Source organism: Phascolarctos cinereus, unplaced genomic scaffold (assembly GCF_003287225.1).
Source record: "Phascolarctos cinereus isolate Bilbo 61053 unplaced genomic scaffold, phaCin_HiC Scaffold_3;HRSCAF=262, whole genome shotgun sequence".
NCBI lineage: Eukaryota > Metazoa > Chordata > Mammalia > Diprotodontia > Phascolarctidae > Phascolarctos > Phascolarctos cinereus.
The window spans coordinates 133,737,327-133,762,339 of NW_027555736.1; the positions used below are offsets into that span (position 1 = coordinate 133,737,327).

Sequence of the window (25,013 nt, forward strand, 5' to 3'; positions counted from 1 at the left end):
TGGTATCTTGATGTGATAATTTAATCACCTCCTGTTTTTTCTTCATCAGAAATAAAAATTATCATTTTGATATGATCATTTAAAATAATTTGATATTATTTCTCTTTTGTTTTTTCTTCATTATAGATAAAAACCATTATTTTTTACCCTTTCAGTCCAGACCTGTGATTCAACTCCTGGGAAAGAAATACTCTCCAATAATGCAAATCTGTAGTTGACAATGTAGAGTCTTGGGACAGTTGTCTCCAGGATATGGGGCTGAATATTCTGGCATTACCCTTGGTGAAGTGTGATCAGAGGGTGGGAAGATGATAGATCTACCACTATCACTGGGGCTCATCTCCAACATTCCCCCAATTTCATCCTTTTCCTCTTCTGTGTAATCTCCCAACTTCCTTCCAGAGCTGGCCACAGGCCCCTCAGGATTTCTAGGCACCTATAGCAGCAGCTGTGGGAAAATTCCACTCCCAATCCCTGTCCTCTAGATCGCCTTGTGGCTGCAGTAGGGGAAGGCAGTACTTGTGCCTTTTTAAATTTGGGGGCAAGAGGAAACAGAATGAGTGGCATGGATGGGTTGTGATTATATTATTTTTCACTCCAAGACCAGCCCTCTTCAGAACTTCACAGCTTCTGTTCAAGGTGCCACCATTCTTCTAGTCACCCAGTTTGCCACAACTAGATGTCATCTTCTACATTCCCTCACCCTTGTATCCAATCAGCTGCCAGATCGTGTCCTTTCTGACCCCACTGTTTTCAGATCTGTCTTCTCTCTGCTCTCACAGTCTTCACCTTGGTGTAGGCTCCTCATGGCCTCTTACTTGGAATATTGCATTAAGCTCCTAATTGTTCTCCTTACCTCAAGTTGTTACCCATTCTGACTGGTCCTCCACATGGCTGCCACATGACTTTCCTAATGAGTAGGTCTGATTAAGTTCCTTCATTACTCAAGAAACAAGAAACTCCAGTACCTTTCTATTGACTCAAGGATCAAATACTACTTTATCTTTATCTCATCCTTATTTCTATTTTGTATAATATTACAAAGTATGTAATCATTAGTATATTAGTTTATATATCATTTAGAAGTATATTATATATGTGTATATATATAAATATAAAATCTACATATATTCAGATTCATGCTCCAAATTCATTGATCAGAGGGCAAGATCAAAAACGTTTGGAGACTGCTTTCTTAAGAGGGAATGTTCAGGTGCAGTGGATAAAGCACTGGACCTGAGGAATTAGAAAGACTTGGGTTCAAATTTAGCCTCAAACACTTAACAGCTAGGTGACTTTATACAAGTCATTTAACCGCTCGCTGCCTCAGTTTCCTCATTTGTAAAATGGGGGTGATAATAAGAGCACCTATGTTCCAGGGTTGTTGTGAGGATAAAAGGAGATGATATCTGTAAGGCACTTCACAATCTCTAAAGCACTATATAAATGTTAGCTATTATTATTATTACTACTGTACTTGAATAAGATTGCTCCTTCACTAAGCTGCACAGTAACAACTTCATATAAGGAACAGAAAGATTAGTCTTCTTTAGGGGTCTGCCAAAGTTGGTTGCTTCACTGTAGCTCCAGGTATGTGACTACCCTCTGGAATGTGGTTTTCCTCCAAGCTAACCATGACAGCCTTCCCAATTGAGCCATAGCCAAAACAAGGCTGGTGACTGGGGGAAGTTTTCTCCAATCCCTTGGCAATTTCTGACATTCTGCTGAGTTTGGAAAGGATAATAATTTAGTGTAAATAAAGCAACCAGAAGCCATTAGGTTTTACCTTGAATAAAATTAGTCTTGCAGATATGATGGCTTTTGCTCAATTCTCATTCTCTTTGACCTCCTTGCAGCCTTTGAGACTACCGATAACCCTCTCCTCCCAGATTTTCTCTTCTCTCTAGGTGGTCAGGACACTACTGTCTCCTGGTTCTCCACATACCTGCTCGGCCTTTCAGATGTCTCAAACTGCATGTACAGTGGGCATCTTAAACACAGCACAACCAAAATGGAACTAATTACCTTTTCCTCTAAACATTCTCCCCTCCCCCCAACTTTCCTATTGCTGTAGAGGGCACCCCCTCTCCTAGTCTCTCAAGCTTACAACCTAAAAGTCATCCTGGATTCCTCCCTATCTCCCACTCCACCCCACATCCAAGCCATTGCCAAGGCCTGTCAATTCCACCTTTGCCACACCTCTCATATGCCCCCTTCTCTCCCCTGACACTGCTACCACTCTAGTACAGGCCCTCATCACCTTGTCTTGATTATTGCAATGGCTGCTGGTGGGTCTTCCTGACTCAAGTCTCTCTCCACTCTAATCCGTCCTCTATTTAGCCTCCTAAAGCTCAGGTATGATCATGTCACTCCCCTATTCAATAAACTCCAGTGGCTCCCTATTGCCTCCAGGATCAAATATCAAAATGCTCTGTTTGGATTCAAACTTCTTCACAACCTAGCCCCCTCCTACCTTTCAGGTATTCTTACATACGATTCCCTGCCATATACTCCTCTATCCAAAGACGCTGCACTCCTGAGAATTCCATGAAGAAGACACCATTTCTAAGTTCCAGATATTTTCTCTTCCTGTACCCCATACCTGGATTGCTCTTCCTCTTCTGTTCTACCCTCTGACTCCCCTGGCTTCCTTTAAATTTAAGCTAAAAAATTCATCTTTTACAGGAAGCTTTCCCTAGCCCTCCTTAATTCTAATGCTTTCTCTCGATTATTTCCTATTTATCTTGTACATAGCTTGTTTTGTATGTATTTGTTTACATGTTGACTGTCCCATTAAATTGTAAGCTTCTTGAGGGTAGCCACTATCTTGCTTTTTTTGTGTGTGCCCATGGCTTAGCACATTGCCTGGCACATAGTAGGTGCCTAATAAATGTTTATTTATTGGTACATTTCACAATGTGATGGAGTTGGAAGGGATCATAGAGACCATCTTTTCATTTCACAAATGAGAAAAGTGAGGCTCAGAAAGGTTATGTGGACCATTTTGTACGTATATTACATCTTACAAACCAGGAAGCTGAACTCGAGGAGGACCAAGGAGACGTGGGTAGTTGCCCTTGCATCTCATTTCTTGAGATCATTGATTTAGTAGTGATCTAGTCTAGCTCCTTTCCTTTCACAGTTTAGAAAACAGGCCCATTTAAATTAAAGAACTTTGCTTCCACAGTTACAGGTGGCAGAGCCAGGATACCAGCTGAATCCTCTGACTACAACCCAGCATTTTTTCCATTGCATCACACTGTCTGACTCCCATGCCACTGCTTTTTTCCTGAAGGCAGTGAATGTCAAACTCAAGTAGAACTGGAGACCACTAAACCATACATTGGGGTCCCTGCAGGCTCCATATTGACTAGCTTTAAAACATAGTATCATCTATGTTTTATTATATATATAATATTATATATATAATATATATAATATTATATATATTTATTATATTTGTTTTGTTAGATATTTCCCAATTGCATTTTAATCTGATTTCCCCTACTTCTGGGCAATATGTTTGACATCTCTGTCTTAGTGTCTTAGTGGTCTTCTATATCAGAATCCCCTACTTTTGTTTCAACCAATTCCCTTCTTCTTATAAAATTATTTTCCCAGTGCCAATGCAATTAGTTAATGGCATACAATCTCTAAGGTTCCTTCTAACTCTAAAATTAACAATAGCTGAGAGTGACAAATGAGGAAAAAAGCCATTCAGGAAATTCAAACTGCTTCTTTATCATGTTGCCTCTCTGTATTTTCCCTAACACACTGTGCTTTGTTGTTGTGTTCAACTCTTCCTGACCCCATTTGGGGTTTTCTTGGCAAAGATCCTGGAGTGGTTTGCTATTTCCTCCACTGGCTCATTTTACAGATGAGGAAACTGAGGCAAACAGGGTTAAGTGACTTGCCCAGAGTCACACAGCTAGTAAGCATCTGAGGTTGGATTTGAACTGAGGTCTTCCTGACAGGCCTGGTGCTCTACCCATTTCACCACCTAGCTGTTCTTCCCTAAGAACACATCCTTGTGAGTTCACTTCTCTTGTTTACATTCAGATTGTACTTAACTCCACTAAGGATAAAAAAAAAAAGATTGAAGGGTAATGGAACTGATGGGCAAAGCAGTGAAAGGAATGTTTATGTGAGCCCGTGGACCTGTGTCTATCTTTCTGTAAATCTGGATTTAGCTACTATAACTAAAGCATTGTCAAACGCAGATGACAGTGGTTGCATATATAAAATGAAGAGGCATGTGTGTGTGCATGTGTGCATGTGTGTACATGTGTCTGTTTGTGCTATTATAATATTTCCTTCTTTTGCTGTTATTTTTCCTGGCTTTGAATTTATTATTTTCATTTCTATTTGGATTTTTTTTTCTTCTGAATGCTGGTTAGTTCTCTTTGGCAAAAGATACCTCAAAGTTGCATAAACCTTGTTGTGCCTAAGTTTCCACAGATATAAAATGAGGGGATTGGACCAGATTAACTCTAAGGCCCCTTTTATTCTATGATAGCCAAATACCTTTTCTCAGTATCTTGGGCCCAATATATATCAAGTATATATAGAGAAAGAGATCACAGAAATATCAAAGAAAAGTATTATAAATTGGGGGGCACCTTTCATTGGCATTTGCAAGGTTAGGCCAAATACTGCAAGAAATTATTTTCCTAAGGAATTTCTGACCCAGCCAAGCCAACTCATGTGGAAAATTGGTGCCCCTCTAGACTGTGTCCTCGAGTGTCTGTTTGAAATAATCCAGTTGCTAACCAGAAGTTTTCACAGTTGAAATGTTAGCTCTTGATATTCTCACTCCCTTTCCTTTGGAAGATCATATGGTCTATGAAACCTTTTCATGTCAAATGATTTCACCTGCTTCCCACCCCCATCCCTATTTGTCCACATGTTGCAGGTATAGAATGAAGCAAAGCTTAAGGGTTCTGTGTATTCGGTTTGCAAAAACTGTAGCAAATGCTGAAAAATATTTCATGTTAAGCAGGCAGGATTCTGTGAGTGTTGGCTGCAAGTGAGTTGCAAACTGTGAAGAAACCAAAAAAAAAAAAAATGCTGATTTCGAAAGGAAAATACTGCCTCCCCAGGCCCCTTCCCCAGCTGTGGCTGTTTAAGATAACATACAGTCCAGTGACATAAATGAAAGGCCTGGCCAGGCAGGAGACTGTAACCTGCCCATAAAAAAGAGACAAAGGAGAACTTGATGAATTAATGCTATAAAAACAGAGGCATGCTATCTTACATAGAGGAAACAACAAAGTAGGTGAGAAGCTATAATTGTTTACAGATTTCTTTTCTCATGTATTTAAAACCCTGAAAACATCACTCTCTGTTTACATTTTCCAAAGATACAGTATTCCATGCCCTTTCCTGTTCTGTTGACTTAATGGGAAAATTGCTCTTCACAGTGGACAAATGTCAAGAGACAACACTGTATTATTGGCACTGGCAGTGGGATATAGGCTTTCCTGAACAGCTTTCGATGGTTTTTTTTTTCCCTTTTAGTTTGAACTCCCTGTGGCAAAATAGCATGTCTTAGAGTACTTATCCTCATCTTCTGGCTTTAGCTCATGGTTAGAATACCACTCATTGTATGACACTTGCCTGACAAACTCACATATTTATACTGATAGCTTTAAAAGGTTTTTTTAAAGGGAATTTCATTGAACAATACACTCAAAATTGAAAGAGAATTAATTATCCATCTACTCTGACCCCTAATTGAAAAATGAATTTCCTCTGTAACAGGAGTTCTTAACCTAGAGATGGTGGCTATATTTCAGGCAGTCCATGAACTTGGGTCAGAAAAGAAAACACACCTTTACTTTCACAAACTTCTAACTGAAATTTAGAATTTCCTTCAATTATGAATCAAAAAAACCAAAAATATTATTCTGAAAAAGAGTCCATACATTTCACCAAACTGCCAAACCCGACCCCAAAAAAGCTAAGAGCCCCTGTTCTCTAGCATACCTGACAAGTGATCATTGTGATGCTGCTTGAAGGTATCCACTGAGAGGGAAACCACTATAGCTGAAATAGCGAATAGAGCACTGGTCCTGGAGTCAGGAGGACCTGAGTTCAAATCAGGCCTCAGACACTTACTAGCTGCGTGACTGTGGGCAAGTCACTTAACTCCAACTGTCTCCCCACCCCCACAAATAAATAAATAGTTTAAATAATTAGGAAGTTTTTCCTTACACTAAGCCTAAATTTGCTTCTTTGCAAGTTCCAATCTTGCTTCCACTTGTGCCCTCTTCCACACAAGAGCTCTTCAAATACTTGGAGAAAGATAACATATACCTTGTAAGTCTTTTCCTCTCAATGTTAAACATTTGCAGTTTCCCTTCAAGCGATCCTCTTACGGCACTATCAAAGAAAAAAGTACAGCAAAAGGACCAGGCATGTCAATGGACACAAAATTTAATTATAATTTCATGTTGAAATAAAATTTTCATTCTATCTCTATTTGCCTTATGATTTTTTAAAAATGTATTATGTTAATTGGCAGTTTGGTCCTTCAATTTGTTTCTTAAATTCCAACTTTTCTAGAGTTAATACTAATGCTGTGCTTTGGGATTTAGGTCCAAGACTGCCAGAAGCCATTTTATTTAGTTGAACATTGATCTAAATCCAAGGCATTTCTAATTTGGAAAGAGAGATGTCCAACTGGCATAATCTCCCATGCTCTCTGACATGACTCTCTTCCCCAAGAAGATTTCAAGTAATATAGAAATTTTGAACAAGGAAAAATGTACCTTAAAACACAGACTGGTTTAGCATTTCGGATCTGAGTAACAAGTCACTATCTCATCCTCTCCTGGACCACTCCCTTCAGTATCTGAATTAAACAAAGGGACCTCTGGCTTCTCACTGCTATCTTAATCCTTTCTCTGTGGAAACAGTGGATCTTAACACTAAGCAACTTCCAGTGGGGAGTAATGGTGTGAACAAGATAAGAGTTACTCTTTGTTAAATTTCTGGTTATCACTCTTAATCTATTCACCTAAGAACAAGCCTTTGTTTTTTCCCCTTTAGGATAATCTACCTTTCCAAAGGGTTTTTTCCCAGGAGTTTGGAGAAGTCTTTAGAGAAGAATACTGGTTCTTACTATTTTCAGTTTTACTAAAAAGGGAACTTTTTAATGTGTTTCCACAGCAAGAATTCTAAGTCCTTTACCATGCTGGTTGACCTCCTCTGGATGCTTTCCATCTTAATCAATGTTCTTCCTAAAATATGATGCTCAGAACCCAAAACAATACTCCAGATGTGGTCTGACCTATGCAACATGACCATCATCTTTTTATTCCTAGAAACTATGCCTCTCTTAATGCTGTCAATATCTAATTCATTTTCTTGGTTCCCATATTTCACTGTTGAGTCACATTGAGCTACTAGTCCACTAAAATTCCATCTTTTTTTCAGAGAAACTTCTGTCTAACCACGCCTCCCCTAAATGTGAAGTTGATTTTTGAACCTAAGTATAAGACTATACATTTAGGCCTAAATTTCATCCAGTTAGGTTGGACTCAATGTTTTGACCTGTCAATATGTATTTGAATCCTGTCATTCAGTATTTTATAGTGAGAAGATTAAAGTTCCTGCTTAATTAGGTATCAGGACTAGATGTCTAATGTCACCGTTTTTGATAACTAAGGTTTCTATGAGGTGATATCCTCAGAAGAATCAGTTGCTCGCAGATACTTTGGTGGTTAAAATGATCCCTTTACTTTCTGTGAGCTAGAGCAGTTAGAAATGTTCATTTGGTTAAAGGCATCATCAACAACAACAACAACAATGTACCTGGCATTTATAAAAAATTTCAAAGTCAAGTCAGTAAGCATTGATTAAGCACCTGCAATGTGCTGGGCATTGTGCTAAGTATGAGGATATGTAAAGTGTTTTCAAATGTTATTTCAGACTCAGAAGCATGGGGATGATTTTCCCTATTTCAGAGATGGAAATGAGATCGGAACTTAGGTCTTCTTGACTCCGAGCCCAGTACTTCATCCAATTCATCTCGAGCTACTTTAAGCACAGCCAGGTCATTTCATGTGTCTATTAGAAGGGCTTAATCACAGGGCATCGAACAGAGTTTGAATTATTGAACCTATTCTCTAGATCCAATGGCTTTTGTAATGTGGGCATAGAAAACTAATTGAGAAAACACTTTCCCAAGGAATAATAAATGAATTCTCTCTTCATTTTCTTTTTTACCATGTAAACCCTTCCTTGAAATTGTCTACCTTTTCTCCTATATACTTCAAACAGGTTAATTCCAGTCCATTTACTAGCTGTATAAATCATAAACAGGTTGAGTGTCTCAAAAGAGAGAACTGAGTGAGGGGATTGAAGTGGTGCCAAATAATAAGGCATAGACCCCTTTTCCCCCATCCTTTATTGTAATTCCGTATCTGAGACCTAAAATAAAATGTCCATCATCATCTCCCCACAGCATTTGTATTGTTCTTATGCTATTCCTCTGACTACAGATCATTTCTGAGGGATTAGAGAACATCTTTCTGGAGAGAGAAGATCACTTGTTATCAGGAGACACATGGTTTTAAATTTTGCCTCTAGTGCAACAGAGGCAAGTCAGTTACCCATTCTGAGCCTTAGTGTTCTCATTTAATCCAATGAGGATTTAAGTAGAATTGTGCTAAGTGCTGAAGAACTAGAGACAGAAGACAGGTGAAGCTATATGCATTGAGGTGAGGGAATTGAAGCTGTGTTGTAGAGGTGAAATCAATAAGGATTGTCAACCGGTTGGATATTGGGATGGAAAGCAGGGAAGAGTAAAATAAGTTTGAACCAGATGCACACTTGTTTGACTTCTATCTCCATGGAAGTAGAGAAGTTTGGAGGAAGAGCAGTTTTAGGGAAAAGGAAAATTATTTCCATATTTAACAAGTTGTGTTTGAGATGCCTACTGGATATCCTTTTGGAGAAATTCAACAGAATCCAGAGTTCAAAAGAGACTCAGGCTAGATATGTAGATCTGGGAATCATCTGCAAATAGATAATAATTAAACATAGAGGAACTGATGAGACAGAGTGAGTAGAAAAGGATCCAGAAAATTCAGAAAAGGATTACTGGAGACCTATAGGTAGGGGGTGGGACATAGATTATGATCCAGAAGAGGACAGAAGAAGCAGGTAGGCAGCTAGGAGATCCAGGAAAGAGCAGTCTCAACAGTGTCAAATGCTCCAAAGAGGCCAGTAAAGATGGAGACTAAGAAAAGATAATTATATTTAGCAACTAAGAGACTGAAATCTTAAACAGTGGTAAGGCAAAATGTGTTCATGTGTAAAATAAGGGCCAATACTATTTTAAACTACCACATAGTTGTGTACTAATGGTACTTACTCCACAGAGTCGTTGTGAGAATGAAATGAGAATATATGTAAAATGTTTTGTAAACTTTAAAACGCTACATAAATGTCAGCTATTATCATTCCTAGTTTTAGTATTAGTACCAGAGCCCTGCATCCACTTATTTTAGAGAGTAGCTGTTACTAGGAAACCAGCTAATGTAGTTCTTTGCAAAATGTATCAATCGTCTGGGGATGTTGGATTTGTTGAATCATCACAAAAAGGCAGAAATATTTTTGTCTTTATTTTATTATAAGATATTCTCTATAACATCAGAACAATAATTCTTGACACTGGGGATTGCATTATTTATGACCTCTTATTTTTGTATGGTCCTATGTATTTTTCCCCATAGAAACTTGTTATCTTTAAAATCAATCACAAAAATGAACACTTCCCTTTAAAGTAACACAATGCTCTCTGTAACTAATGGGATTTTAGCTCTCAATTACCTTCTACATAAAAATGAGAAAAAAAAACCCTACAAACTAATTACTAATCAAATTTCCTTTTCAAATTTGTAGTTTAATTTTTAAACTAGAAAAGTAAGGGTGGAAATAGTGCACAAGTTATGTTTGGGAAGACATTTTACTACAAGCAAGCACATTTTATGTGACAAGGCAAAAGATGTCTAGAAGAATTAGCTACCTAAACGAAGACAGCAAAGTAGGGCGTAAGTGTGTATCTCCCCCTGCTCCCATTAAAATCCACTAAAATCATGAGGAATTGTTTGTGAATTTCTCTGTATCTGTCTCTATATACATGCATATACATTTGCATATAGATAACATATATTACAAATGCTTTTATGTACATAGAAGCAAATATTATGATGGAAAATGATATACTCTTTGCTGGACTATTTTCTTTGATGATCTTATTCCACAAAAATATTTCTTCAGTCATAATGTTTTTAAGGTCTTTGTTATGGTCCAAAGTAGTTTTGTTTCTTTTTATATTTTTGGTTCAGAAATGTCTTCAGAGGTTTTTCAATGTCCTTCACATTCCAGGATGACACTGCTGTCCTTATGTAAATGCCTTTACAATCTTACTTCCAGGTTTGGTTTCATGCTGTGGCTAGAGTTTGCTAGGTCACTCATCAAAGGGAGATGGTAAAGGTACCAACTGACGCACACAAACAAAATTAAAGCAATTGAAGGAAAAATTAATTCTGGTGAGAAAAAAAGTCTCTTGTAAGTAAAGTTCTGGTTACCAGCAAATCCAAGAATAGTTTTATATCATAAAAACGAATCTCCAGGGAATTTGTCTGAAGGCAATAGGACTCCAAACATGAGTTTTCCAAGCAACTCCAGTAGAATGAAAGCTATCTGAGAAGAGGAACTCTTTATTTTGTCTTTGTATGCCTTGCACTAATAAATACATGTTGGATTGAATGAACTTCTCATTAAGAATGATAGCTCATTTCTCTAGCACCAAGAAACCCATCAATACTCCATACTGCAAAAATACCTTTTGCAGTTTCCCCTTCCATAACAATATATCCTGCAGAATATCCATTCGATTTTCCAATAAGCTCACCAACACCTTGGTTTATCTCATTTATGTCCAGGATTTGCAATCTTTTCCATATTATTTCCAATGTTTTAAGTTTTTAAAAGAAATATTAGTACAGTTTTACCTCCTTAATGCAGATGAGGCAGTTTAGCATGCAGGTTCCATTTCCAGTGACTTCTTTTGACCACTCAGTTTTGATATATTTGATCAATTGCATAGTGTATTTTCAAAATGGGAAGGCAAAAGCAGGAAAGGAAGTCCTCCTCTTCTTTAATGGTTGATAGGTGACTGTTTGCTATCCACAAACTAGATGTGTATCGAATACTCCATGGAAGACTGAGTCACAGAATGAAACAATGAACTGCTGCTGTTGACTAACAGACCCACAGCCTACAGATCAAAAGAGATCCAGTGTGTCCAACAACACCTCCAGTATCTGTTAGGCAGGCATAGTTTCCTAGTGATAGTCCTGTAAATGCCTCTTATATTAAGAACTCATAATAGTCAGAAAGAACTAAATACCACTAGGAAATATAACCTGAAAGAAAAGGAGGTGGGACAAATGATACCAGCTAGAATACCATACTAAAATTCTAATCCTTCCTCATGTATATCCTCAGTTCTCCTACTTCTCTTCCCTTAGATACACTGACTTCAGTCCTGATGGTGGCAAATCAGGGATGCAGCCACACTGGGGAATTTGGGTGACTTTGTTTCATGTTGGTAAAATTAGGTTCCAACCAGAAGCTTCCCCTCCCCTACTCTTCCAGTTGCTCATACTTTTATGTCCTTTATAGCTATATAAAACACTTAAGTACAAAATTCCTGCATATAGTCTGATGCAAGGCCAAGATAAAGATGCTAAAAAAAAAAACCCAAACCCAGAAAGCAGTGTTTAATGGCTATCTGTGATACCAGAAGGAAAACCATATAAGTTCACTTGACACTATCGCCATTAGGAGGAAATTCCTTTTCTCCCTGCCTAGAATGGCTGACTAAATAGAAGCTGAACTCTCTTTCAAAAGGTGTGGAATTATCATGGAAACTGAACAACATTCCAAGTCTCTCCTCACTATAACTAAAGCTTATGTGAAGAAACCCTGATAACACTTCCAAAATCATAGGTAAGTACCGGTCAGGTTGTGGAGGTAAGGGGATAAGAGAATGACAGATTTCTAAAAATCAAAATATCTGAAATGTAAGATTAACCTAATCATAATTTAAGCCTTTCTCTGAAGAAACTTTTAAAATCCTTGCCTAACTGAAGCCTTAAATGTTGTAAAATAATTAGGTAATGTTTCACACACCAGTTTAAACATTAAAAGAACAAAACCTCAAGATGACCTGCCCATTGACAAATTTTCCTTAAGAAAAAATTTTGGTGGGATAGGAGGAGGCACACTGGGGAAATGGGCTCTTCTCAAGGCCTTGTAAGCAGCAATAAATCCATCCGTGGTACAGAAGAGCTTGTGATTCTCAGTTCTATGCAGCATTTTGAGTTAGATGCCCCCATGAGAATCAGATAGCACTACATGAGGGACTGTGGGGCTCAGACCTAATGACCAGGCTGACCATTGGGAATTGGATTCCTGACTCTCCCATGACCATTCTTCAAACACTCTGGTTCATCCTCTTCAGCAGACTCTTCTTCACCATCACTCCTTACATCCTCAATCTCCTAGAGAAAAGTGAAAGAATGTACTATGAGCAAATGACCTTCAATATGTCATGAAGCACTGAACATGCTGTAATGAATATTTCAATACTTCAAGGATCTGTGTTGTAATATGTTTGGGGACAACCTCCACAGCACAGATTGGAACCTCTATGACTTGGTGAACCAAGATTTGATGTGCTCAAAAAAATATAATGAATATGGCAATCCTATTATTAGGTTGAAGGAGTACCTCTCTATAAGAAGATGCAGTTTATGAAATTCTTAACATAAAAAACAGATATACTAGGGCTAGAGGTCTTAGCCTTTTCAGGCACTCTGGTCAGAATTATGTTTTTAAATAATTTAAAGAAATATAAAAATTCAGTTAGAGGTTAATGAAAGTAAAGATATATGTATATATATGTACATGTATATGTTATATATGTATGTGTATATGTATGTGTATGTATGTATTTTCCCATCCAAGTTCACAGATGCCCTGAAATCTATCCACAAACCTCTTTGGGGTCTTTGGACTCAAGGTTAAGAACCACTGCATTAGGGACAGGGTATAAAAGACCTTACCATAGGTTTCCTTTATGTAGAATTCCCCAGTCCATTCAAGTTTTTCTTAACAGATTATTGATGATTTCAGAGAGGTTAAAAGGCAGAGACACTTAAAGGCTAAATTATTCTGAAGATCAATAAAATGAAGGTGAAATAGCTCCCAAATTGTAAGTTATTGGGGAAATAATTTACAAAAATGCTTATTTTCTAGCAACTTATTTAATTTATTTAATAAGTAGTTACTAAGCATCTACTACGATCAAATGTCCATATAACTGCTATAGGGGATACATTGAAAGATAAGATTCTATCTTTGTCTCCATGTATCTCACAATCTAGATGAGGAAATCTTGGGCACACAAATAACTTTAATACAGAACAGCATAAAATAAATGCCATATGAGTCACATAAACAATAAATGCAATGGGAGTTCAAAAGGTCATCAGTTTTGAACCAGAAAGCTACAAGATTATTTACTCCAACTCTCTCATTTTATAGATGAATAAATGGAGGCTCAGAAGGTGTAAATGACTTGCCTAAGGTCACTCAGAGAGCAAATGGCAAAGATAGGATTTGAATCTAGTTCTCTCTCTCTACAATCCAACCCTCTTGCCAATACCTCAAGGTTTAAGATAAGGGAAAGACCACTTTCACCTCCAGCTCCTGTGGGGAGCACCTGTGAACAATACCCAGAAAGATAAACCTTTTTAAAGGAGTTTTCCTGAGTCAATCAGTTAGTGCTGCCTAGCCACACCTTATGTCCTACAGAATATCAGGCTAGATCTCCAGGAAATACATAAGCTGTAGCTTTCCCCCTAGCTGCCTTCCTTAAGGGGATATCACAGCTTGAACTGTCCTAACAGAAATTCTAAGGAAATCAATCAGTTGAGGCAGTTGTTTTCAGTAGCCAAGAGACAAGGAAAGCTTTTGTGGGGGAATGAAGAGGGTTGTCAATCAAGGGGCCACCTGGTCAAAAGATTCTTTATCTAATTACAAACCTTTATCTCTGCTATTTTCTGCCTCCACTGGGCAGTATTTATCTTTCTGCACTCTACTGGCCATAGGATAGTAATACTCCATGGAGCCTGTGAACTTTACTATTCATCTGTCAACCACTACAAACTCTATGGGTCTTCTTGTTTCTCTCCCTTTCTTTTGAACAATTACCAGCCACAGAGCAAACTGTCCTCTATTTCCACCTTCTGTTCTCTCATCTCTATCCTCTTCAACCTTACCAGGTTCCACTTTAACCTTGCCCACCCCTTCCACTGTTCCTCTGTAATTTCTATTCCACAGTGAACAAACATCTCTTTCTCCTGCACTTCTTTTTTTCACATTTCTTACATCTTACAGCCTTTATTGAGATCTGGCTCCACCCCCCCAAAAAAAAACACTTATCCAGTGAGAGATATATATCTTCTCTAACACGGTCTCCAGTAAAAACACCCTGGTCACAGAGGCGGAGTTGTAATACTACTTGCACCCCGTTGTCACTTCTAAAATCTCCATTTACCTCCATTACTCAGTAACCTTTCCTCCTTTGAAGTTCATTCAATCAAAAATTTCCAGACAAGCTAAATTATCATGATAGTACAATATGCTGAACCCTAGATCAGTCTTTCTCCTTTCTCAAGGAGTTTACTACTGGCTCATCATCTTCTACTCCCCAATTCCTATCCTTGTATGAGGGGGCTTTAATATTCACATAGATACTCTTTCAAACACCCTTACCTCCCAATTCTCAGTCTCATTAAATTCCATGACCAAATTCTTCACTCCATCTCAGTCATACATATATGCCAGATCTTACTCACAAGTATTCCACTTCCTTCGTTTAAAACCCTAACATTTTCCTTTCTCATATAAACTCCTACCATTCCATTTCTCCCTATGCTTCATCCCTCCTAAACCTATCTTTACCCCAATTAAGACCTCCAATCTCTCCACTGTTCCGTATTTTCTTGGACCATCACTCCTGCTCTGACTTTATTTTCTTCCCTCTCCAATCTCAACCCAGTGGTTAGGCATTGCAACTCTATACTGTACCTTGTTTTCAAATCCCTTACCCCACCCCATCCTACCAGTTTTTATCTCTTGCCAAATCCCAGCCTTGAATCATACCCACAGTTCACTTCTTTGTCCCTATTCAAGAGCTGTTGAACACAGCTGGGGGAAGTCTCACAACCATGCTGACTGGGTACATTACAAATTCATGTTATTCAACTTCAACTGGGCCTTCACTGAAGCAAGGTGATCCTTCAGTTATTCCCTAATCAATTCCCTATTTTACTCCCCACAGAAATTATTTCAAACTTTTATCTTTCCTCCTCAAAACCCCCATCCATCCTCCTTCCACTCTCTCTTGACTCTGCTGAGAAAACTGAGGACATTTGATGTGAACTTTCTTTTCTAATTCTCTTCATCTCAGAACTCCTTGACATCCTCTCCTTTTCATCTCCTTTCCCCAAATCTCTGGAAAAGTGACCCTTCTCCTTGTTGATGGCCAGAACCCCTGCATGTACACTTGATCCTGACCCCTTTCACTTCCCCAGCGGATTGTATCCTCAATTATCCCCTCTCTGTTAAGAATCTTCAGCCTTTTCTTATCCATTTGTTTCTTCTGTACTGTCTATAAACATGTCTATTTCTTCCCTAATTAGGCTCTACCATCCCTGTCAAGCTATTGTCATAACATCTCTACTTCCTTTTGCAGCCAAACTTCTTGGAAAAAACTGCCTTTACTTACTGCTCCAATTTTCTTTTTTTTTTTTCACTCCTCAGCTCTTTGCAATGTGGCTTCCAGACTCATCACTCAACAGAAACTGATCTCTCTGAAGTTGGCAATACTGTCTTAATTGTCAAAATGTGTGCCCTTTTCTTAGTCCTCATCCTTCTTGACCTATCTGCTTCATTTGACACTAGTGGCCACCCTTTGCTCCTGGATCATCTGTCCTTTCTAGGGTTTCATAACACAACTCTCTCCTAGTTCTTTTATCTAACTGTTCCTTCTTAGCTCTTTCATTAGTTCATCATCCAAATCAACTACCTAATTGTGTGTATTCCCCAAGCTCTGTCCATGGTCTTCTTTTCCCTCTATATTCTTTCTTTTGGTAATCTCATTAACTCCCATGAGTTTAACTATCACCTCTATGCAGATGACTCATAGATGAATATGTTAGGACCCAGTCTCACTCTTGAACTTCAGTCTATATCACCAATTACCTATTGATATTTCAGAGTAATGTACATATCTCAAACTCAATATGTCCAAAACTGAACTCATTATCTTTTTCTTCCCCTTTTCCAAACTCTTCTATTTCTGTTGAAGTCACAACTATCCTTCTAGTCTCCTAAGTCTGTACCCTCAACTTCTTGGTCTACCTCATAGCCAATTAGTTGCCAAATCTTATTGTTTCTAGCTCTATAACATTTCTCACATCTGACCCCTTCTCTCCATTCACATAGCTACCACCTTAGTTCAGGCCATCATCACATCTTACGTAGAATATTGCAATAGCTTCTTATTTTATCTCCCTGGCTCAAGAATCTCACCACTCCAATCCATCCCCCACACTGCTGCCAAACTAATTTTCTTAAGTGCAGACCACATGACTTACTTAACCAAATTCTAGCAATTTCCTATTGCACCTAGAATTAAATACAAATTTCTCTATTTAGTTCTTAAAATACTTTCACAATCTAACTCCATCTTATCTTTCTAGCCTCATTGTACATTATTCTATTTCCCCCTACACACACACACACACACACACACACACACACACACACACACACACACAGAGAAATCCAGCCAAACTGAAATTTTCTCTCTGTTTCTCATACACAACACTTCATTTCTCATCTCCATTCTTTTGGGTGGGCAGTCCCACATGCCTGGAATGCTCTCCCTCTTTACTTCACAGAATTATTCTCTTTCCTTAAGATGCAACTCAAGTACCATCTTTTACATGAAGGCTTTCCTGATTCTTCTCAACCCCTAGTACCATGGACCTCTCAAAGTACTTTGTATTTATTCACTTTATATTTGTGCTATACATGCTTCTCTACTTACTTGTCATCTCTTCCACAAGAATATGTTTTTTTGTGAGCAGCAATTGTTTCATTCTTTCTTCTTGTATTCCCAGAACCTAGCTTAATGACTAGGACATAGTAGATATGATACTTAATAAGTACTTGTTGACTGATTGAGGAGACATTGGAATCAAGGAATAAGGTAAGAACCTATTGCAAAGGTAAGACCTGAACTAGATGCAAAGCAGGGAGAATGGAAAGCATGGGATTGAAGGGCAAGACACTGTCTTTCAAAGAAATAATCAGCTCAGCTTGAAGACTGGAAATGAAGAGGAGAGAAGATACAAAGCTGGCAACTTTTTAAACAAATTTTATTGCTGCACCTTGTTTTTAATATTACTGTCATTTCTGGGGATTCAATCTCTCATTCCCCCACCCCCACCCCTGACAAACTGAATCTTCCCTTAAAAAAAAAGAAAAAGTTGAGCAATAATAAATGATCCAGTCACCATGTCTAACAGTGTAGGCAATATTCTACTCTCATAGTTCCTTGCCTCTATGACAAAAGGAGAGGAGAATGGGTCTCATTATCTCTTCTCTGGGACCATTATTGGTTTTGAAAAATTACAACAGCTTTTCAGGAACATATTTAAAGTGTCAAGTGAAGTATTTCAATAAAGGTTGCAACTTTCAGTTCTGGCTGAAACCCTGTTTTGTGTCATGTTGTTCTGTATACAATGTTCCCCCTGTGGTTTGCATTAACAATTCAAACTTATGATTGAAAAAAAAAACTGAGGCTCTAAAAGAGAAGAAGTACTTAGTGTCATGTCAGTAATGTTTCCTAATTCCTGTCTAATTTTTAATCCTAACTTTTGGTAATTTACAGGATTTTATGAATAATATGAAATTATTATTTGGTTAAAGTATTGATTTGCCCTAAAGATGATGAAGCATGTGTAATTTCCAATAATCATGTATTATACACAAAGTATAATGTTAAAAATTGTTGTTGATGTTTCTGGGATATTAAATATTGAAATATCTCAAAAATGCTTTCCAATTACAGCAAAGCCTATCAATAGGAGAATTAAAGTGTTTCTTGATAGAGGAATGAATTTTCCATATAAGTGAAGCTTATACTTTTAAGCACTGAAATGCCTTTTTTTTACTTCTAATGTTAATTTTTCAAAGATGTATCATACAACTATATATTTCCTTGCTTTATATACAGCATACTGAACATAATTCAACCTCTTTCTCAAAGACTCAATTTGATAAATGACATCAGTTATTTTACTATGCTCACATTTAAGGGTGATCTCCAGCAGGCACTCAATTGTATAGTATTGCTTGAGCCCACATCTAGTGAGCTCCAGGTCACTTAGCTTTTCTGGCTGATGATTTGTATATTGCTGTGCCTCCCTGTTTATCTGTCCCTCATTTCTCACTGTTGTCAATGTTCTTACTTCTAGCAGTTCACTTCATACTTGTTCCTTCTAAACTATTGTCCACAAAAGACCCTGAAGACTGCTGGGAGAAAACCAGACAATCAGGCTTGTTAAATCAACAATCTTAATTTTATACTCAGCTTATTGTACTCCTCTTTTATGGAGTAAAATCCATAGTCTTTGTGCTAATTTCCTTACTGCTTAGAAGTTTCTTCCATTAATTCTGATATTTTGGCTATTCATAGTTGCAATCCCAATAGCTGTGGCTGTAAAAAAAAAATCTAACCAATACGTAAGTGAGGTGTTATTAGTACTAGTTAACCATGCCTCTTAAAACAATGTATCTCAGAAACTTAAAGAGCAGACAGGTAGATGAACAATAACCAAGTGGCAGAATTAGGATTCTCTGTTCTTACTTACTATTGCAATTTTAGTGGTTAGGACTAAACCTTAGAAAGAAGGAGAATCCTTTTACTTGATATGATAAAATTTATACTTTATTTCAGATAGTGTATGCTCTGGTTTTCCCAATAAACACTTACTGACTAATTATAGTACTGCTAGACTAGATCACTTGAATGTTTACTAATTGTTTTTTGTCTGGTGTAAACAACAAAAAATTATGCCTCCCTCAGATGGAAGAACTACTTTACTAAAAAGCCTTGTTTTGTTTTGTTTTGCTTTTGCTTTTTGATGGAAGTTACGTGCAGTTATTCAATAAGTAGTATTTTTGGAAGAATAATGGTTAACCTAAGGAAGTAAGAATAATCATGACAGATCTGGTCTCATTTTACAAGCAACAGCCAGACAAAAGGTGATGGAAATGATTAAGACGCGCAGATAGACATTACAGAAATTGAACTTGGATGCTATGCATGACCAGAGCAGTACACTACCATTTAACATTGAGGATGGCTCTCACATATCTCTACTAACCCCAAATTCTAAAGAAAAAAAGAGGAAGACTAAGGAGATCTTTGGAGGCTGTTCTCTCACACCTCATTTTTCCAAGATGACATCCTTGACCATATGAATCACATTTTCCCTTTATACCCTGCAGACTGAAACTGACCTCCACTGGAGAGTTTGAGGGGGCACTTGCAACTGAAAACCTTCTTTTGTGTACTAGGTTTCCATGCAAACAGTATAGAGCTTGAAAAAAACCAAAGCACACACTCTGTTGGCTTAATCACTGAAAATAAACTTCCTGGGGCTCTTCCCTGAGAGTACTGTTCTTTTCCTGAACAACATAGCAAGGGTCTCAAAATAAACAAGTCTCATTGTAAACCATGAGGAATAAACTTGGCACTTCATCAGTTAAGAAGGAAGAGAGAAAGGCAACCTTTCCTTAACATGCTGTGAGCTTGGATTCTGATTGGGTTCTCTCTCAGAAGTCTTTCAGAAAAGAGCCACACTTGACATTTGGGCTCACAGCTCCATGCAATACACTAAGGCTTACTCTAATACTTTGTTTTCTTTCTCTGAGATTTTTGGGGAGCAGAGAAATATAAAGAACTCAAGTTAGGATAAAGAAATGAAATCTTGCCTAGAATGATAGCTGTAAATTAATTCATTTCTCTAGACCTGGAAACTGATCTCTATGATATAATCCTAAGGCAAGGGCTACACACTAATAAAATGAGACTAGTGAAAAAGAAGCTAATCTTTGGATAGTCCCTGGTGGCTTAAAATTTGGTAGGATGCAAGTGGGTTTACATCTTAAAGAGGCAGTTATTACACTGGAAAAACAATGGCCTGAAAGTTAGGAAATGTGAGTTTTAGTCTACGTTCAGCTACCAAGTAGCTATAATGATCCCTTGATCAACAAATCCACCAGTATATCCAATGATTTTTACTCAGATCTCATCCTTCTTGTCCCCTCTTTGTACATTTTGACAATGATAACCACCCCCTCCTGCCCCTCTTTTTCCTCATTTAGCTTCTATGACTGCTCTCTCCTGGTTTTCTTCTTATCTATCTGATCTATGATTCTCAATGTCCTTTGCTAGACCATCATCTATCTCCTATTCTCTTTACATGAGTTCTGTCAGGGTTTTACCTTGGATCTTCTACTGTTCTTTCCACTTTCTCCTTTGCTGACTCTCTACACAGATGACTCTCACACACATATGTATGTTTACAATTTATAATGTGGACTTAGAATTCAAGAGAAAGATTAAGGGTATATACACACACAGCCATACACATGTATATGTATGTGTATACATATATATCTGAATATACTATACAGTATTTTTGCTATACATACATATCTATATGCATACATACATACATAATATAGACATGTGTATAAATATATGTATCCACAACATGTCCCTAATCCTATTCTTGAATTTTAAGCCCTCACTGTAAACTGCCTGTTAGATATCTTCAGATGAATATACCATCAGCTTCTCCAACTCAACATATCCTGATCAAAACCCATTGTCTTCCCCCCTAAACCTGACCTTCCTTCAAACCTCCCAGTTTCTGTTAAGGCTACCACCAATCCTCCCAGTAACCCAGATTCATAACCTTGGAGGAACACTTGATTCTTCCCTCTCCTTTACATCCCCTATATTTAATTAGTTGCTAGATCTTATCATTTACCTCCTCTGCATCTCTTCATTCTTTCCACCCACAAAGCCACTATCCTACTTCAAGCCTTGATCCTCTTTCCATTGGCCTAATGTAAGAGCCTCAAATTGGTCTCCACGCTTCATGCATCTCCATTTTCCAAGTCATGCTCCTTCTACCAGCAGTCAAAACCCCCTAACAGCTTCTGACTGCCTTTAGAATGAAACACACTAATCAGTCTAGAATTTCTGGCCCTCCATAATCTAGTTTCTACCTGCCTATTCAGCCTAATATCTCTATATTTCAACCAAACTGAACCATTAGCTGTTTCCTAAACTTGCAATTTCATTGCCTACCTCCTTGCATTCTCACAAACCATCCCCCATGCTTGAAATATACCCTATTCTAATCTCAGCCTCTCAAAATCTTTATCTTCCTTCAAACATCAGTTCAGGTTAAGCCTTCACTTGCATTTGCTTAACAATATACGTATTTCATTCCTTGCCAAAAGACTATAAATTCCTAGATAGCAGAACCCAATTCTTTTCTGTCTTTGTAGCCTCAACCCCTAGCACTGTGCCTTACCATAGTTCTTGATGTTCGTGGTACTAAAACAATTGAACTATATTATCACTGGGAAATCATTTATAGAATCACAAAATCATAGAACTATAGAATTTTAGAATTGTTAGAGACTCCAGTAGCCAACAGTCCAGTTCTTATCTAAAAGCAATCCCCACTGTAACATAACTGACAAGTGGTCATGTAACCTTGGGTGAAGAAGCCATCTCCCAAAGTACACCAGTCAGTTTGCCATACCTTGAATTTTTCAGGAGTTTTCCTGAAACCTAAATTTTCCTTTCTGCAATTTCTACCTATTGCTTTTGGTTCTTCTCTCTAGGGCCAAACAGAGCAACTCTAATCCCTCTTCCACAGGAAAGCCCTTCAAATACTTGACAGCCATCATTTTCTCCCTTAATCTCCTCTTCTCCAGGATAAACACTCCTAATTCCTTCAATTTGTTTTATGTTTCAATGCCTTGGTTTGTACATCAGTAAAATGAGGGATTAGATGAATTCTAAGACCTCCTCTGACTCTAAATTCAACAGTTCCATTACTTGTGGTGACCTTGACTTTATCATTTCAATTCACTCTGAAGTCCCACCACTTCACCTCTTCTAAAAGCACAGAACTAAGGACCCTTATAGTTCTAAAGTTGAAGTTTATATTCACACTACTTGTTGATCAATTACAATCTCTTTCAGACAGAAAAAAGAAACTGTAGGGCAACCTATCTGAAGTAATGGCCATCAGGAGCACTGTCACCACCAAAACAATAGGTAAAAACCTCATGGAAGAGAAAATGGTCAGGTTCTAGAGAAAGCAATAAAGGGATTTTATATTGCCCCACTAAAAAGAAGGTACAATGAAGTTGTCTGAGCAACTGAGACCTTATAGAATTTATGCAAAAATCTATCACAACCATATTCATTTGTTTTGCAAGTACAACTAGAAAAAAAAGCATTTTAATTTCTATATATTACCAACAAAGCCCAACAGTAAGAGATAGAAAGAGAAATTTCATTTAAAGTTACTTATATTATAAAATATTTAGGAGTCTACCTACCAAAACAAATTCAGGAACTATTATAAACATAATTACAAAACACTTTTCACCCAAATAAAGCCAGATCTAAATAACTGGAAAAAGTATCAGTTGCTCATGGGTAGACTTTGAGCTAATATAATAAAAATGACAATTTTACCTAAGCTAATTTACTTATTCAATGCCATACTAACTAAACTACCAAAAATTATTTTATAGAGCTAGAAAAAATAATAACAAGATTCATTTGGAATAACAAAAGGTCCAGAATATCAAGGGAATTAATGAAAAGAAATTTGAGGGAAAGTGGCCTAGCTGTTCCAGATCTTAAATTGTATTATAAAGCAACAATGGTACTGGCTAAGAAATAGAGTGGTGGATCAGTGGAATAGGTTAGGTATGCAAGACACAGTAGTCAATGACTTATAGTAATCTACTGCTTGATAGACCCAAAGACCCCAGCTTCTGGGATAAGAACTCACTATTTGACAAAAACTGCTGGGAAAACTGGAAAACAGTATGGCAGAAACTAGACATAGACCAAAATCTTACATCATTTACCAAAATAAAGTCAAAATGAGTTCATAATTTAGATATAAAAGTTGATACTATAAGTAAATTGGGAGAGCAACAAATAGAAGTATTTATGACCAAACGGGAGATAGAGAATATTATGATATGCAAAATGGATAATTTTGATTATATTAAATTCAAAAGTTTTTGTATAAACAAAGCCAATGAAACCAAGTAATCTTCTCTAATGGAGGGAAACAGAAAACTGGAAAAGAATTTTTATAACCAGTATCTCTGATAAGGTCCTCATTTCTAAAATATATAGAGAACTAAGTCAAATTTATAAGAATACAAGTCATTCCCCAATTGATAAATGGTAAAAGGATATGAACAGGCAATTTTCAAATGAAGAAATTAAAGCCATCTATAGTCATATGAAAAAATGCTCTAAATCACTACTGATTAGACAAATGCAAATCAAAACAACTCTGAGGTACCACATCACACCTATCAGATTGGCCAACATGACAAAACAGGAAAATGATAAATGTTGGAGAAGATGTGGGAAAATTGGAACACTAATGCATTATTGGTGGAGTTGTGACTGATCCAACCATATTGGAAAGCAATTTGGAAGTATGCCCAAAGGATTATAAAAATGTGCATACCCTTTGACCCAGCAATACCACTTCTAGGTCTATATCCCAAAGAGATCATAAAAATGGGAAAAGGACCCATATGTCCAAAAATATTCATAGCAGCTCTTTGTGTAGTGGCAAAGAATTGGAAATTGAGGGGATGCCCATCAATTGAGGAATGGCTGAATAAGGTGTGGTATAAAAATGTAATGGAATATTATTGTGCTATAAGAAATGATGAGCAGGCAGACTTCAGAAAAACCTGGAAAGACTTGTATGGACTGATGCTGAGTGAAGTGAGCAAAACAAGGAAAACATTGTACACAATAACAGCTACGTATGAGATGACTAACTTTGATGGATTTGGCCCTTCTCAGCAATGCAAGGATCTGCAAAAGTCTCATGATGGAACATGCTATCCACATCCAGAGAAAGAACTATGGAGTCTGAATGCAGATAGAAGCATACTATTTGCCTTTTTTTCCCTCTGTTTTGTTTTGTTTCTCTTTCTTGTGGTTCCTCCTATTGGTTCTAATTCTTCTTTACAACAAGACTAATGTGAAAATATGTTTAATAGGAATGTATATGTAACGCTTATATCAGATTGCATGCTGTCTTGGGGACGGAGACAGGAATGGGGGGGAGAAAAATCTAGAACTCAAAAGTGTGTGGAAGTGATTGTTGAAAACTAAAAATAAATTAATAAAAAAGAGCCACTTTAAATCTGTGATTTAAGAAAAATATGGCTTTTATAGGAGTTTAAAAAAATTCAAGAAAAGATTATTACACAACTACTATGTATAAGGCAATAAGGGGGATTCAAAGATGAAAAACAAAACACCCCATGACCTCAACGTTTTTGCAAACTAACGGAGATGCATCATGTTCACAGAGAAGTATGAAACAAGGTGATAAGGGCAAGGAATAACTTTGGACAGAGTGCTCTGAAAAAATTTGAGAGATAATTTTCAGTTGGTTAGGTTAGAGAGACTTGTAGAAGAAATGACACCTGAGCTGGGCCTCAAAGAAAAAGAAACATTTCAACAGACAGAAATGTGGAGAAAGGACACTGGA

At 37.4% G+C, this 25,013-nt stretch overlaps 1 protein-coding gene across 1 annotated transcript in view; it reads right to left on the reverse strand.

Annotated features, from left to right (window-relative positions):
* Positions 1 to 9,616: 9,616 nt before the first annotated feature.
* Positions 9,617 to 25,013, reverse strand: part of CERS3 (ceramide synthase 3) — a 74,860-nt gene continuing 59,463 nt past the window's right edge. The window contains exon 10 of the mRNA XM_020963828.2: positions 9,617 to 12,578. Within this exon, the coding sequence (XP_020819487.1) occupies positions 12,456 to 12,578 (123 nt within the window). The 3' untranslated portion in view covers positions 9,617 to 12,455. The remainder of the gene's footprint in view (positions 12,579 to 25,013) is intronic.